Below are 13,657 nucleotides of genomic sequence, written 5' to 3' on the forward strand. Positions count from 1 at the left end.
CTAGTACCTGGCACAAGGCCCAACCCACAGCAGGTGACCATCAACGCTGTACTTTGAGCTCACAAGGAATAACCATGTTACATGGATCCTGCCCTCCTACCACTACATTCTTCAGCAGAAGAAATGTGTTTCTCCAGAATGTCTGCCCCCTTCGAAGTCTTCAAGACACTCACCACTTACTGCTTAGGATTCAGTTGTGCTGGTTTGGGGTGGGGTATGGCATCACTTCAGTGCTGATCTCAGAGGAGTATTCTCCGCCCAGAAGAGTCTGTCTGCAAACCTCCATCCTAGGGACAGACCGAGACAGTCGGGGCCCAAGAAGTGAAGGCTAAAAACACTGACGATGACAGAACAGAAATGGCATGGCAGGGAACTTTCTCTGGGACAGAGCGAGGAGAAACCAGTCTTCCTCAACTGTCAAAAGGCAGAAAGAAGCAGGACAAAGGAATTCACACCTTGACCCAATGTCGTAGACAATTTCCTGGTGTTTTGTTGAGGCCCTTCATTTCTGCCTGTAAGTATGTGCCTTACTCTCTCCAGCACGCCCCATGCCTCGGCGAGGTTCTGTCTCCTCAGTGTGCGCTCCAAAACCGGGACCTTTTCTGCCTTCAGCCCCCACGTCCGTACTGAAACTTACCTGGGCAGAGTGGTAAGCACGCCTTCAATACCAGACTTCACGCTGTGTGTTTCCACATGCAACCCTGACCTCAGTGCCTGACCGCGCGAGTCGGCTCAAAGCTTCACGGAGTCCAGTGTGTCTGTGGGCTGTCTTGCCTCAGATGATCATGAGAAATCATGGAAACTATGTATCTCTTTACAACACAGAGTCCTACTGCAGACCCAATCAATCTGCAATTTCTATCACTTTGGTGTTCATCTTGAACCTCGTGTGGTTTAGTTTCAGGGTTCACAAGAATTTCCTGGCCTGACACCCAGGGGTCAGAAATCACTATTAATATAGAAAAATAGTAACAAAGTAATTTTTAAGTCCAGATCTCTTCCATGAGCTTCATACATGCACGTGTAACTTTTGGGTGTAGGTCTGGGGACGGGATTAGAAAGTTAGGGTACATTCTGATGAACAGTTCTACTGGGATTTCCAGATACGACAAAGACATTTTCCAGACTGAACTCATTAACTTTGTACCACTTCCCAAATCTGAGCTCTCCCGGTTGATGTGAGGCATCGAACTTCAAGGAGTCACTCGAATAGATCCTTGAAAGTCATCCTAAAACCAATGCCATCATCCTCAACTCAACAACAGTTCCCAAGCTTGCCCAGTCTCATACCTCTTGAGTCTGCAAATCCCTAAATCCCTCACCACACTTGAGAAACACCAAATCCAAGGGATCGGAGCACCTGACACTTTTAGAGAGGCTTTTTGTTTTTGTTTGTTTTGGTTCAGGAAGCTCAGTCAAGTTTAGGGATTTACTGGCTCAGGAAGTCAAGAGTCCTGGGGTTTTGCCGACTAAGCAAGAATGACCCTGACAGAGTATCTATTAGATTTCTACCTAAAACAAAGGCAGTCTACCCTCTGCCAAGGAGGTTGCTAACCCATCAAATCACCCCTGAGAGCATGGAGGTTCAGCAAAGGCAAAGGAAGGAAGATCGATCAGTTCCTATATCCAGATACAATGAGGATATGTGGTTCCCGTCCCACCAACCAACACTACTTCCAATTTCAAACTTAATAGGTTTTACCGATAATGCAACAACAATAACAGAAGGTTTGCACATGAGAAAAATAAAAATATTTGAAATGCTGAAATCTGCTCTTACTAAACCAAAACAAACTACATTACAGTATACACGTATTTAAAGGGCCTTACCTTGTGAGTTGTGAAAGCGCATTCTCAGAAGTCGACGCGCTTTCAGAGCTTTAACTAGTCATTCTGGAGCACTTTTCACGGACTTCTCACTTCTTCAATATTCTAAAGGACCAAGTATCAATTAAAACATCGACTTCTTCCATGCCCTTCTCTTAGTGTTAACTCCTGATACAAAAAAAAAGGCCTTTGGAATATCTTCGCCACATAAATCAATGATGACACTTCCCTTTGGCGTGTATTTTCTGGTGCTTAGTAAGATTAGAACTCCCACGGAAAGCTTTCCCACACGCATCACACTCGTACGGTTTCTCCCCAGTATGGATTCTCTGGTGATGAATTAGGGTTGAGATCTGGCTGAAGGCTTTCCTGCATTCTCCACACGCGTACGGCTTTTCTCCAGAGTGAATCCTCTGGTGGTTAATTAGGGCGGAGTTCACGTAGAAGGCCTTCCCACACTCCTTGCACTCATACGGCTTCTCTCCCGTGTGGATTCTCTGATGTTTGACGAGGGCGGAGCTCACGCTGAAGGCTTTCCCACACTCGTCGCACTCATAGGGCTTTTCACCAGAGTGGATTCTCTGATGTTTGATAAGGTCTGAGCTCACGCTAAATGCTTTGCCACACTCATTGCATTCATACGGTTTCTCCCCATTGTGGATTCTCTGATGTATGATCAGATGTGCCCTCACACTGAAGCCTTTCGTACACTCGTTACAGGTGTAGGGCTTCTCGCCGGTGTGGATTCTCTCATGCACAGTGAGGGTGGAGCGCACGCTGAAGGCTCTTCCGCAGTGACCACACTCGTAGGGCTTCTCGCCGGTGTGGATTCTCCGATGTCGGACGAGGCCTGAGCTCTGGGCAAACTTCTTCCCGCATTCACTGCAGGCGTACCGTCTCCCTTCCGTGGGCCTGTCCTCCCGCCTCTGAACCTGGTTCACATACCGAGAGGTTTTCTCGCACTCAGAAACCTGTAATGTACTCCCCTTCCGTAAGCTGGCAACCTGCTGGTGTGGGTCCATCCTTACAGAATCCTTCCCTTCAGAATAGACACCTTGTTCGTGCCTCTGGCCTGGACTTCTGAAACAATAACACATAGAGGCTTCAATGTAATTTATTCCTTGTTGCTAAAGCAATAGGATGTGACACAGACTTAACTAGAAGCCTCAAACGTGCTTGACAAACCCGGGCCACACCAATCAAATGTCTGTAAAGTAACCTATCACACAACTATTAGAACGAACAGCTGACTCAAACGTCTATTTAAAAATTACCCTTTATAATGGTATCTACAGCACAGAATCTGGAATATAAGTGACTACAAAATAATACTTAGGAGGGGGCGCCTGGGTGGCTCAGTCGGTTAAGCGGCCGACTTCGGCTCAGGTCATGATCTCATGGTCCGTGAGTTCGAGCCCCGCGTCGGACTCTGTGCTGACAGCTCAGAGCCTGGAGCCTGTTTCAGATTCTGTGTCTCCCTCTCTCTGACCCTCCCCCGTTCATGCTCTGTCTCTCTCTGTCTCAAAAGTAAATAAACGTTAAAAAAAAAAAAAAATTTAAAAAATTCAAAATAATACTTAGTTCCTACTTAAAAAGACTTTTCACCTCTTTAATTAAGTCGGGAAACAAGACAGGAATTGAAGAGATTTGTAGATAGTAGAGCAGATGAAGGACTGTACAAATACAGGAGGAAAAGAACCAGAACTTCAACCGATAACAAGTTTGGAAACGTGACAGCAGCCTCACCGACAGCTGTGTTTTTACCACGCACACAGAAGTCCACACTGCTTGGCTGGAAGAGAAACATGGGGATAAAAGCTCTGGCCGTTGCTACCACCACTGCCGCTGCCGCTGCCGCTGACGTTGCTGTGACAGCACCTTAGCAACAGGGATGCTTTGCATCCAGTGCAAGTGTCACAGAACGGACCCCTCGCCTCTCCAAAGAATGGGGCTCCTTCAGACTCCTGTGTGGACAGCGTGGTGCGCTCTCTTATCTTCTGGGCAGAAAACTTGATAAAACTTTTGCTGCAAACTTAAACTACACAAATTATCTCTTCTCTGCCTCTTTCCACTTTACAAATTGTTTTACGTCTCAACGATAATAAACTGATGATGTGCACCCTCGATGAGATGAGAATGGCACTTAGTCTCTGGGGTCAATCTCCCCCAAACCTAGAACCTCAGTATAGTAATGAGAAAAAATCAGTCAACTCCCAACTGAGTGGCATTCTACCAAAAAACTCCTCAAAGCTGTCAAGGTCATTGAGGCACCTGGGTGGCTCAGTCATTTAAGTGTCAGTCAGTTAAGCATGAAGTATATGGGGACTCTCTGTACTATCTTCACAATCTTTCTGTAACTCTAAATGTCCAGCGTGCACAGAAACTATTCTGAAAATTTTACTTAAAAATCTGTCTATGCGGGGCCTCTGGCTGGCTCAGTCGGAAGAGCATGGGACTCCTGATCTTCAGGTTGTGAGTTCGAGTCCCATATGGGTTGTATAGATTACTTAAAATAAACTTTAAAAATGTGTTTATGTATCACAAAGAAATAGACAGATATTTCATGCTCTTGGATTGGAAGAATAAATATTTTTAAGATGTCTACTTACTCAAAGCAATCTACACATTTAATGCAATCCCTACCAAGATACCAATATCATTGTTCACAGAACTAGTATAAACAATCCTAAAATTTGTGTGGATCCACGAAAGACCCCGAATAGCCAAAGCAATCTTGAAAAGCAAAGCAAAGCCGGAAGCATCACAATTCTGGACTTCAAGTTATATTACAAAGCTGTAGTGATCAAGAAAGTAGACACATAGATCAATGGAGCAGAATAGAAATCCCAGAAATGAACCCACAACTATATGATCAATTAATCTTCAACAAAGCAGGAAAAAATATTCAGTGGAAAAAAGAATGTTTCTTCAACAAATGCTTGGGAAAACTGCACAGCAACATGCAAAAAAAAAAAAAAAAAAAAAAAGAAACTGGACCACTTTCTGACACCTTACACCAGAATAAATTCAAAATGGATCAAAGACCTCAATGTGAGACAGGAAATGGTTAAAATCCTAGTAAAGAAAATAAGAAGTAACCTCTTTGATATCAGCCACAGCAATTTCTTCCTAGGTATGTCTTCGGAGGCAAGGGAAACAAAAGCAAAACTATAGGGGCTTATAGTTCCTATAGAACTATAGGGACCTCATCAAAATAAAAAGCTTCTGCACAGCAAAGGAAACAATCAGCAAAACTAAAAGGCAGCCGATGGAATGGGAGAAGATATTTCCAAATGACATATCAGATAAAGGGTTAGTATCCTAAGTATATAAAGAACTTAAACTCAACATCCAAAAAACAAATAATCCAATTAAAAAATGGGCAGAGGGGCGCGTGGGTGGCTCAGTAGGTTACGCCTCCAACTTCAGCTCAGGTCACGATCTCTCAGTTTGTGAGTTCAAGCCCCACGTCTGGCTCTGTGCTGACAGCTCAGAGCCTGGATCCTTCTTCGGATTCTGTGTCTCCATTCCCCTCTGCCCCTCCCCTGCTCATGTTCTGTCTGTCTCTCTCAAAAGATAAACATTAAAAAAAATTTTTTTTTAAATGGGCAGAAAACATGAACAGACACTTCTCCAAAGAAGACATACAGATGGCAAACAGACACATGAAAAGATGCTCAACACCACTCATCATCAGGGAAATACAAATCAAAACCATTATGAGGGAGCCTGGGTGGCTCAGTCGGTTAAGCGTCTGATTTCAACTCAGGTCATGATCTTGTGGTCTGTGGGTTTGAGCCCCACATCAGGCTCTGTGCTGAGAGCTCGGAGCCTGGAGCCTGCCTTTGATTCTGTGTCTCTGTCACTCTCTGCCCTTCCCCTGATCACACTCTGTCTCTCTCTCAAAAAAAGAAACATTATGGGGCGCCTGGTGGCTCAGTGGATTAAGCATCTGACTTCGGCTCAGGTCATGATCTCGCGGTCCATGGGTTCGAGCCCCACATTGGGCTCTGTGCTGACAGCTCAGAGCCTGGAGCCTGTTTCAGATTCTGTGTCTCCCTCTTTCTCTGACCCTCCCCTGTTCATGCTCTCTCTCTGTCTCAAAAATAAATAAATGTTAAAAAAAAATTTTATTAAAATAAAAAATAAAAAAACAAAACATTAAAACAAACCACCATGATGAAATACCACTTCTGACCTGTCAGAATGGCTATAATTAATAACACAAGAAACAGCAGGTGTTGGTGAAGATGTGGAGAAAGAGGAACCCTCATGCACTGCTGGTGCGAATGCAAACTGGTGCAGCCACTCTGGAAAACAGTGTCTAGGTTCCTCAAAAAGTTAAAAATAGAACTACCTTAGACCCAGCAACTACACTACTACGTATTTATCCAAAGAGTACAAAAATACGAATTCAAAAGGATACATGCACCCCTACATTTATTGCAGCATTATTGACAATTGCCAGGATATGGAAGCAGCCCAAGCGTCAATGATGTGGATGGAACTAGAGTGTATTATGCTAAGCAAAACAAGACAGAGACAGACAAATACCATACGATTTCACGCCTATGTGGAATTTAAGAAACAAATGAACAAAGGGGAAAACAAAGAGAGACAAATCAAGAAACTGATTCTTAATTACAGAGAACAAAGCGATAGTTACCAGATGAAAGGGAGTGGGAGGATGGGTTAAATAGGTGATGGGGATAAAGGAGCGCATTTGTCATGATGAGCACACAGAATACTGTACAGAACTGTCGAGTCATTGTATTATACATCTGAAACTATTGTAACACTGTATGTTAATTAACTTGTATTTAAAAACTTAAAAGTTTGGGACGACTGGGTGGCTCAGTTGGGCGTCCGACTTCGGGTCGGGTCATGATCTCATGGTTCGTGTGTTTGAGCCCCACAGCCAGCTCTGTGCTGACAGCTCAGAGCCTGGAGCCTGCTTCAGATTCTGTGTCTCCCTCTCTCTGCCTCTCCCCCACTTGTGCTCTGTCTCTCTCTCTCTTTCTCTCTCAAAAATAAATAAGCATTAAAATTTTTTTCTTAAGTATGCCTATGTTTTTGACTACATAATATACAATTGAAAAGTCAGGACGCGTAGGTGGCTCAGTGGTTAAGCATCTGACTTTGGCTCAGGTCATGATCTCATGGTTCATGCCCCTCTCTCTCAAAGAAAAAAAAAAAAAGTAAAGGGAAATCAAAATCCTCTGAAAAGATATATAGAGGGGCACTTGGATGGCTCAGTCCATTAAGTGTCCAACTTTGGCTCAGGTCATGATCTCCTGGTTCACAAGTTGACCCCCTTAGGGTTCTCTGCTGTTAGCAGGAAGCCCACTTGGGATCCTCTGTACCTGCCTCTCTGCGCCGCCCCCACTCTTGTGCACTTGTGTGCTCTCTCCCAAAAAATAAACAAACATTAAAGAAAAAAAAACCGACATATAGAAACAAGTCTTGTTTCCACTCCACCCTGATCCCCCTCGGTTTACCACTTCCATAGGTAATTTTTATTAGTTTCTTGTATCTTTGAATGTTTCTTCATACAAACGTGTCTTTTCTGAACCTCTGATTTCCTTGCTCCTGTTGTGGGGTGGGGTGTGGAAGTTCCCCACGAGTCAGGCACAGGACACTACCCTCCATGGCTGGGCTGAATCATTTCTCACTGATGTTCTATCACGTTTCTCTGAACAGTCGCTCCTTAGCAACAGTGAAAAAGGCTCACTCAGGGCAGGGGTCACATGCACATGAACTCCTGCCCAGAACCCAGGAAACATGGTTACCCATGGAAGCCTGTGGCCTAAGCTGCTCAGCTCTTATTAAGAAAATAGGAAGAATCCCTAGTCCTACCCAAACCCCTTTAGGTCTGCAGCTCGCTCAAACTGGAATGATCCTATCCTGCCGCTGCCTCAATGGGCTTCCTCATACCGGATAGCTACGGGTATGTACAAAATACCTTTCTGGGCTGTCATCAGATACCTCTGGGTTAACACTTTTAACTTTGAAGAAATCTGTGAGAAGAGGGACATGTGCCCTCATCTTTTAAGCAGAAGAGTCTGGGAGGGGGCAGAAAATGCAATATACAATAGCAAAAGAGGGGCGCCTAAGGGGCTCAGTCGGCTAAGCGTCTGACTTCGGCTCAGGTCATGATCGCACAGTTTACGAGTTCGAGCCCCGCATCGGGTTCTATGCTGACAGCTCAGAACCTGGAGCCTGCTTCAGATTCTGTGTCATCCTCTCTCTCTCTCTCTGTCCCCTACCCCTCTCATGCTCTGCTGGCTCCCAAAAATAAATAAAAATGTAAAATAGCAAAAGAAAGGAATCTTCATGAGTAGCTCATTTAGCTTTTTTCTTTGAGGCAAAAAGATCTCAGGAACATCTCAAAACTGCCAGGTGTCCCTGAGTGGCGCGCGCGCGCGCGCACGCGCACACACACACACACACACACACACACACACACACGAGGTAGGGGAGGATACAGGGGCCAGGACGGGGCGGTCCCCTCCCCCCCCCTCCCCCAGAGTCTCTGTTATTCCGCATGCCTGAGCGGCAGGAGGGGGAAGGGGAGGGGCAGGGCAAGGGAGCAAAGGAAGAGCGGCAGGGGCGCGAGAAAGCAGGCGGAGGCCAGGGTGGTGGTCAGCGGAGACCAGGAAGCCAGCAGGCCCCCAGCTCCGAAACCGGACCCCACACCTGCACTTCCGACGTGAGTACGGCGCCGGAAGGGGCAGAGCCCTCGACTTCCGCAGATCCCTGCTGCCCTCACTTTGCGGCCGCTCTAGGGCCCCGGAGGCCTCTTCCTCAGTGGTCCCTGAGCTGGCCGACAAACAAGGTTTTTACTTCAAACAAGGTACTTTGCACCTTTTATCGCCTTTAATTCCGCAAATAAAACGTTATGCTCCTCCTCTCACGTGTAAGAAAACTGAAAAGCAGATAAATTTTTCGGTTGGACAACTAATAAAGCAGACGAGTCAGAGAAAGACAAATACCACATACGATTTCACCCACATGTGGAATTCAGGAAACAAAACAGATGAGCACAGGGGAAGGGAAGGGAAAAGAAAGTAAGATAGGGGCGCTTGGGTGTTTTCGTCGGTTAACCATCCAACTCTTGTTTTCGGGTCAGCTCATGATCTCCTGGTTTGTGGGATTGAGGCTGGCAACTGGTTCTGCAGTGACAGCATGGAGCCTGTTTGGGATTCTCTCTCTCTCTCTCTCTCTCTCTCTCTCTCTCTCTCTCTCCCCCCCCCCCCCCCTCTGCTGCTCCCCTGCCCATGCTCTCTCTCACTCTCTCTCAAAATAAACAAAAAAGCCCCAAAACTTAAAAAGATAGGATAAAAACTGAGAGGGAGACAAACCACGAGAGACTATTTTTTTTTTAATTTTTTAATGTTTATTTTTGAGAGAGACAGAGCACAAGCGGGGGAGGGGCAGAGAGAGAGAGAGAGAGAGAGAGAGAGAGAGAGAGAGAGAGAATATATCTGAAGCAGGCTCCAGGCTCTGAGCTGTCAGCACAGAGCCAGACGTGGGGCTCAAACCACGAACTGTGAGATCATAACCTGAGCTGAAGTCAGACACCTAACCAACTGAGCGAACCAGGCTCCCCCATGAGAGACTCTTAAATACTGAGAACTGAGGGTTGCTAGAGGGGTTTGGGGGGGTGGGGGGATGGGCTAAATGGGTGATGGGCATTAAGGAGGACACTTGTGATGAGCACTGGGTTGCATGTAAGTGATGAATCAGTAAATTCTACTCCTGAAACCAATACTATACTATATGTTAGCTAACTTCAACTTACATAAAATCTTAAAAAAAGTAAAATAAGCAAATAAATAAAAAGCAGAAAGCTTAAAAAAAAGGAGACAGATGAAATTTGAACCCAGATCGATTGCAGTCCTAAAATCCCTCCACCTTGCACTCAGAAACAACTTCTTAATTTGTAAATTTAATATTATTCCAATAAAAATACCAACTTTTTTGTAAATAGATTTTAACGTTCACATAGACAAGTAAGTAAACAAGCAAGACTCCCTGGGACAACTCTGAAAAGGAGGGCAATGAAGGAGCACTTTTCCTAAGTGATCATAAACATATTACAAAGCCTCAGTGAGGCAGTGTGATAGTGGTGAGACAGACAAATGGCACAGAATAGAAAGTCCAGAAATAGATGCAATCAGAGGGAGAAATTTAGCAGAGAAAAAAGGTACTAAATCAGTAAGAAAAAGACGAGTAGACTCCTCAATAAATGTATGGTGAGAACTAGGTAATCACCTGGAAAAATGTTAAATTGGATTCCTTCCTCAGTCTATATACAGGTCAATATTCCAAATAAATCAAAGTTTTATTTATTTATTTTAAAACTTTTTTTTAATTTTTTTAATGTTTATTTATTTTTGACAGAGAGAGGGAGAGAGAGACCAAGCATAAGCGGGGGAGGGGCAGAGAGAGAGAGGGAGACACAGAATCTGAAGCAGGTTCCAGGCTCTGAGCTGTCAGCAAGAGCCCAACGTGGGGCTTGAACTCAAAGACTGCGAGATCATGACCTGAGCTGAAGTCGGATGCTCAAACGACTGAGCCACCCAGGCGCCCCTAAATCAAAGTTTCAAATGTTATAAATGAAAACTATAAACGTACCAGAGGAAAATGTGGGAGAAGTCTTTAATAACCTCAGAGTAGGAAGGCCTTTCTAATTATAAGCCCAAATCCAGAGGCTATAAATGAAAAGATTGATAAATTTGAAAGCAATACAAAGAATCAAAATTCCTGCAAGGTAAAATAACAAAACCACCTTAAGCAGAGTCAAAGACACATAAAAAAACAAAATACAGCTTGTCTCAGACAACAGGCAGCAAAGACAGAATTCTTTATCAATAACATACTGTGGAAATGGCAGGTGAGCCGGGTGCCCTCTTGTTCTACCCTCACTTTGAAGCAGATTCTGCTGAGGGTTCATAACAGCACACCTACATTGATATTGTTATGTTAACTTAAAAAAAAAGAGTCTTCTCAGGTGCCTTATTGTAGAATCTTCAGAAAACTACAGAATGTCAAAGTTTAATACTTACAACCCTCTCGTGGGATAAAGGGTTCCTATAGTTGAGATTTTAATGGTGCGTTCCTGGGTAGGAGTTGGAGACAGTGATTCTCCCTCCCTTGGCTCCCAGGGCTGATATTTCTTGCTAGATTACTTCTTGACTGTGCAAGAGCTGGGACCTGAAAAAAAAAAATTAAACACATGAAATTATGAATGTATCACTGTATAAACAAATGAATCATTAGAGCAGACCAGTTAAGACAGGTATGGAGAAAAATAATGACAATATCTAGATACAACTTTTGTTATCAGGTACCATTCATGTAATCATGATAACAATTCTAGGCAGGTGCTTTTGTCATCCTCATTTACATATGAGGAAATAGAGACACAGAGAGATTAAGTGATTTGGCCACATCACAGGTTTAGACCTATAGGCCCCCAAAATGGAAAAAAACATCCCTAAGAGACTAAACGTTTACGATGACTTAATACTTCTCCCTTCCCTTCCTGCTGTCTGGTTTCATCCAACTCAGCCACTTTCTCATTGATCCGCCCCCCCCCCCCCCGCCCCACGCCACGCCCCTAAAGGTCAGGAACTGGCCTCAGCCAGTGTCAACTGAGCTGGAGCCGGCCCAGAACAAGGAGTTTTCTAGTAACAGAATTCTTGAAAGCAGAGAAAACAGCTCCTCTAATGCTGCCACGCATTAGAGTCTGCGATTCAGTAAGCTTCCTCTTACGGGTCTCCTCTTCCTTGCCCTTCTTTTGTAAAAGAAACACTATCTTACTCAAAGAAAAAGCAAAGACTGCCATAGCTGTCACACTAACTAGTGAGGGGCGGGAGAAAAAACGCAGTGTCAAGCAAGGGGCTGATCTGCTAGGTCGCGTGTCCGATCCCAGGCTGGGCAGCCGGTGGGGCCGGTGCCCCGACTCGCCCCTGCCGCAGGGCACCGCAGGCCAGGCAGCGCCGCAGGCAGCGCCGCAGGCCGCGCGGGTGGGACAGCGGCTGCCGAGAGCCGGGCACCGGCCCCACGGGCCAAGCTGCAGCCCAAGTGTATCCGCACGCACCAGGAAACGTCCCGGGCACCCGGGTGGCAGAGGAAGCCTGCCCCAAGGGCGTATTTCCAGTCCTCCGCAGTTTCCCCATCTGTTCAGAGAGGCGGGCCGAGGGTCGGCTGGGGGCTACACCACAGCTACCAGCGGTGCACGTGGTCACGGCGGCTGCATAAATCCCGGGAGGCCGTGGGAAAGACCGGGCCGCACTGGGGCGTCGGGTCCGCGGCCGGAGGGGCGGCCGGCCAGACTCCCGCGTCCTCCGCTCGGACGCGGGACTCGAGTCTGCAGGTGAGCGCTAGCAGCGTAATCGCGGCCACCGCCGCCCGCGGGCCGGAAGTCCCGGCACTTCCGGGGCGGCCCTCTCGACACTTCCGGGCGGGCCCTCCACCAGCCCAATCCTGGAGCGCCACCGCCCCGGGTGGTCCGCGGGAGGCCGATCCGAGACCCCGTCGCTCACAGAGGTGCTTTCCCTTTGCTGATTCTGTCCAGTGTAGAACAGATGACTCTGGAATCTTGGAATTTGAAGACACCGCGGCCGGGAAAGGCAGAATCTCCAGGGGGACCCTGAAGGATCCCCAAAACCGCCACGCGGGAGTGCAGGTGCTCAGGGCTTTATTTTTGACGATCAGAAGGCCAGAGCCGCTCCTTGTGTTGAAGATTAGGGAACGGGCCCAGGAGGGCGGGGCTTTCAAAACTTGACTGGGACACCAACTGGCCTTAATGGAAGAATTTAACCCAAGACACCGAGTCAGTATACTTTTATGGACATACAAACTGATGAAAGGAGTAACTCCTAGAATGAAACATTACAGTTGGAGGCTCAAAGTACGGATCCACCCCCTGGCGGGGTAAAAATTAAGAACATACAAGAACAAGGGTCAGACCTGAGCGCATAACCAGTCAGAAAAGAAATGGGCAAAGCATCAGGAAGCCTGGATTCTCTTCTACCTGCACCACAAACCTTAATGGGCGACCCAGTGGTCGCCGGGCCTTTGTGGACCTCCCTTTGCAGAATGGGTTGGGAAATGATCTCAAAGGTCACTTCCAAGCCTAGCATTCTATAGACTATGAATAATTAAACACAACAGAGCAATGCAGTGATTTCTTTGGTGAACTACACATTGAAACTGATTTTCTAACTCGAGTTGATACTTTTTAAACCTGTTTAAGTGCCATTGAACTACTTAATGATGAGGAAGATGAAGGTTCTTAAAAGGTTTTTTAAAACTAATTTAGGAAATCACATTTTTTTTTTCTACATATTTGCCTTCTTAGGTGAGAGTAATACTCTGTTAAAAACTTAAGTGGGTATGTTTTACTTAGCAAACTCTGACTGCATTCTGGTTTGATTTCCTTGGAGTAGTTAATCCTGCCTAGCCGCTACCAAAGGGACTGTTGAAGGTTATGTGTTGTCTCCAAAGCTACGTCTTTTATATGTTACCGGCCCCCTGCTAAAGGGATAGCGCCCTAAGTATTATCTTTGATTCTATAAAACGAAACCAGACTGTAGTCCTGTAACACCTGGTACTTGGTATAATGAGAGAGGCAGATCTGACCCTGAAAGCAACCTTAGAACATTATTATCAACCATTTTATGGTTTACCATCACCCTGATGTGTATATTGCTGTGAACTCCAAACATGAAGGCTTTTTCTTTTCTAATCTTACATACTCTAAAATATATATAACAGGGTTCTTTTAAACCTTGCCATAGCTAATTTTTCTAACTGCGATGCT

The 13,657-nt window shown here is 45.7% G+C and overlaps 1 protein-coding gene across 2 annotated transcripts in view; it reads right to left on the reverse strand.

Moving 5' to 3' along the window:
- LOC125939349 (zinc finger protein 239-like) overlaps positions 1-12,255 on the reverse strand; it is a 29,728-nt gene extending 17,473 nt beyond the window's left edge. The window contains exons 1-4 of one of the 2 annotated variants that reach the window (XM_049654775.1): positions 11,933-12,255; positions 10,896-11,043; positions 1,831-2,907; positions 174-287 (exon numbers count right to left, since the gene is read on the reverse strand). In XM_049654775.1, coding sequence (XP_049510732.1) covers positions 2,040-2,849 — 810 coding nt within the window. In that variant the 5' untranslated portion in view covers positions 2,850-2,907; positions 10,896-11,043; positions 11,933-12,255 and the 3' untranslated portion in view covers positions 174-287; positions 1,831-2,039. The remainder of the gene's footprint in view (positions 1-173; positions 288-1,830; positions 2,908-10,895; positions 11,044-11,932) is intronic. The other variant, XM_049654776.1, reaches the window with a different exon arrangement.
- Between the last annotated feature and the right edge of the window lie 1,402 nt (positions 12,256-13,657).

The sequence above is a fragment of the Panthera uncia genome (assembly GCF_023721935.1).
Source record: "Panthera uncia isolate 11264 chromosome B2 unlocalized genomic scaffold, Puncia_PCG_1.0 HiC_scaffold_25, whole genome shotgun sequence".
Lineage (NCBI taxonomy): Eukaryota > Metazoa > Chordata > Mammalia > Carnivora > Felidae > Panthera > Panthera uncia.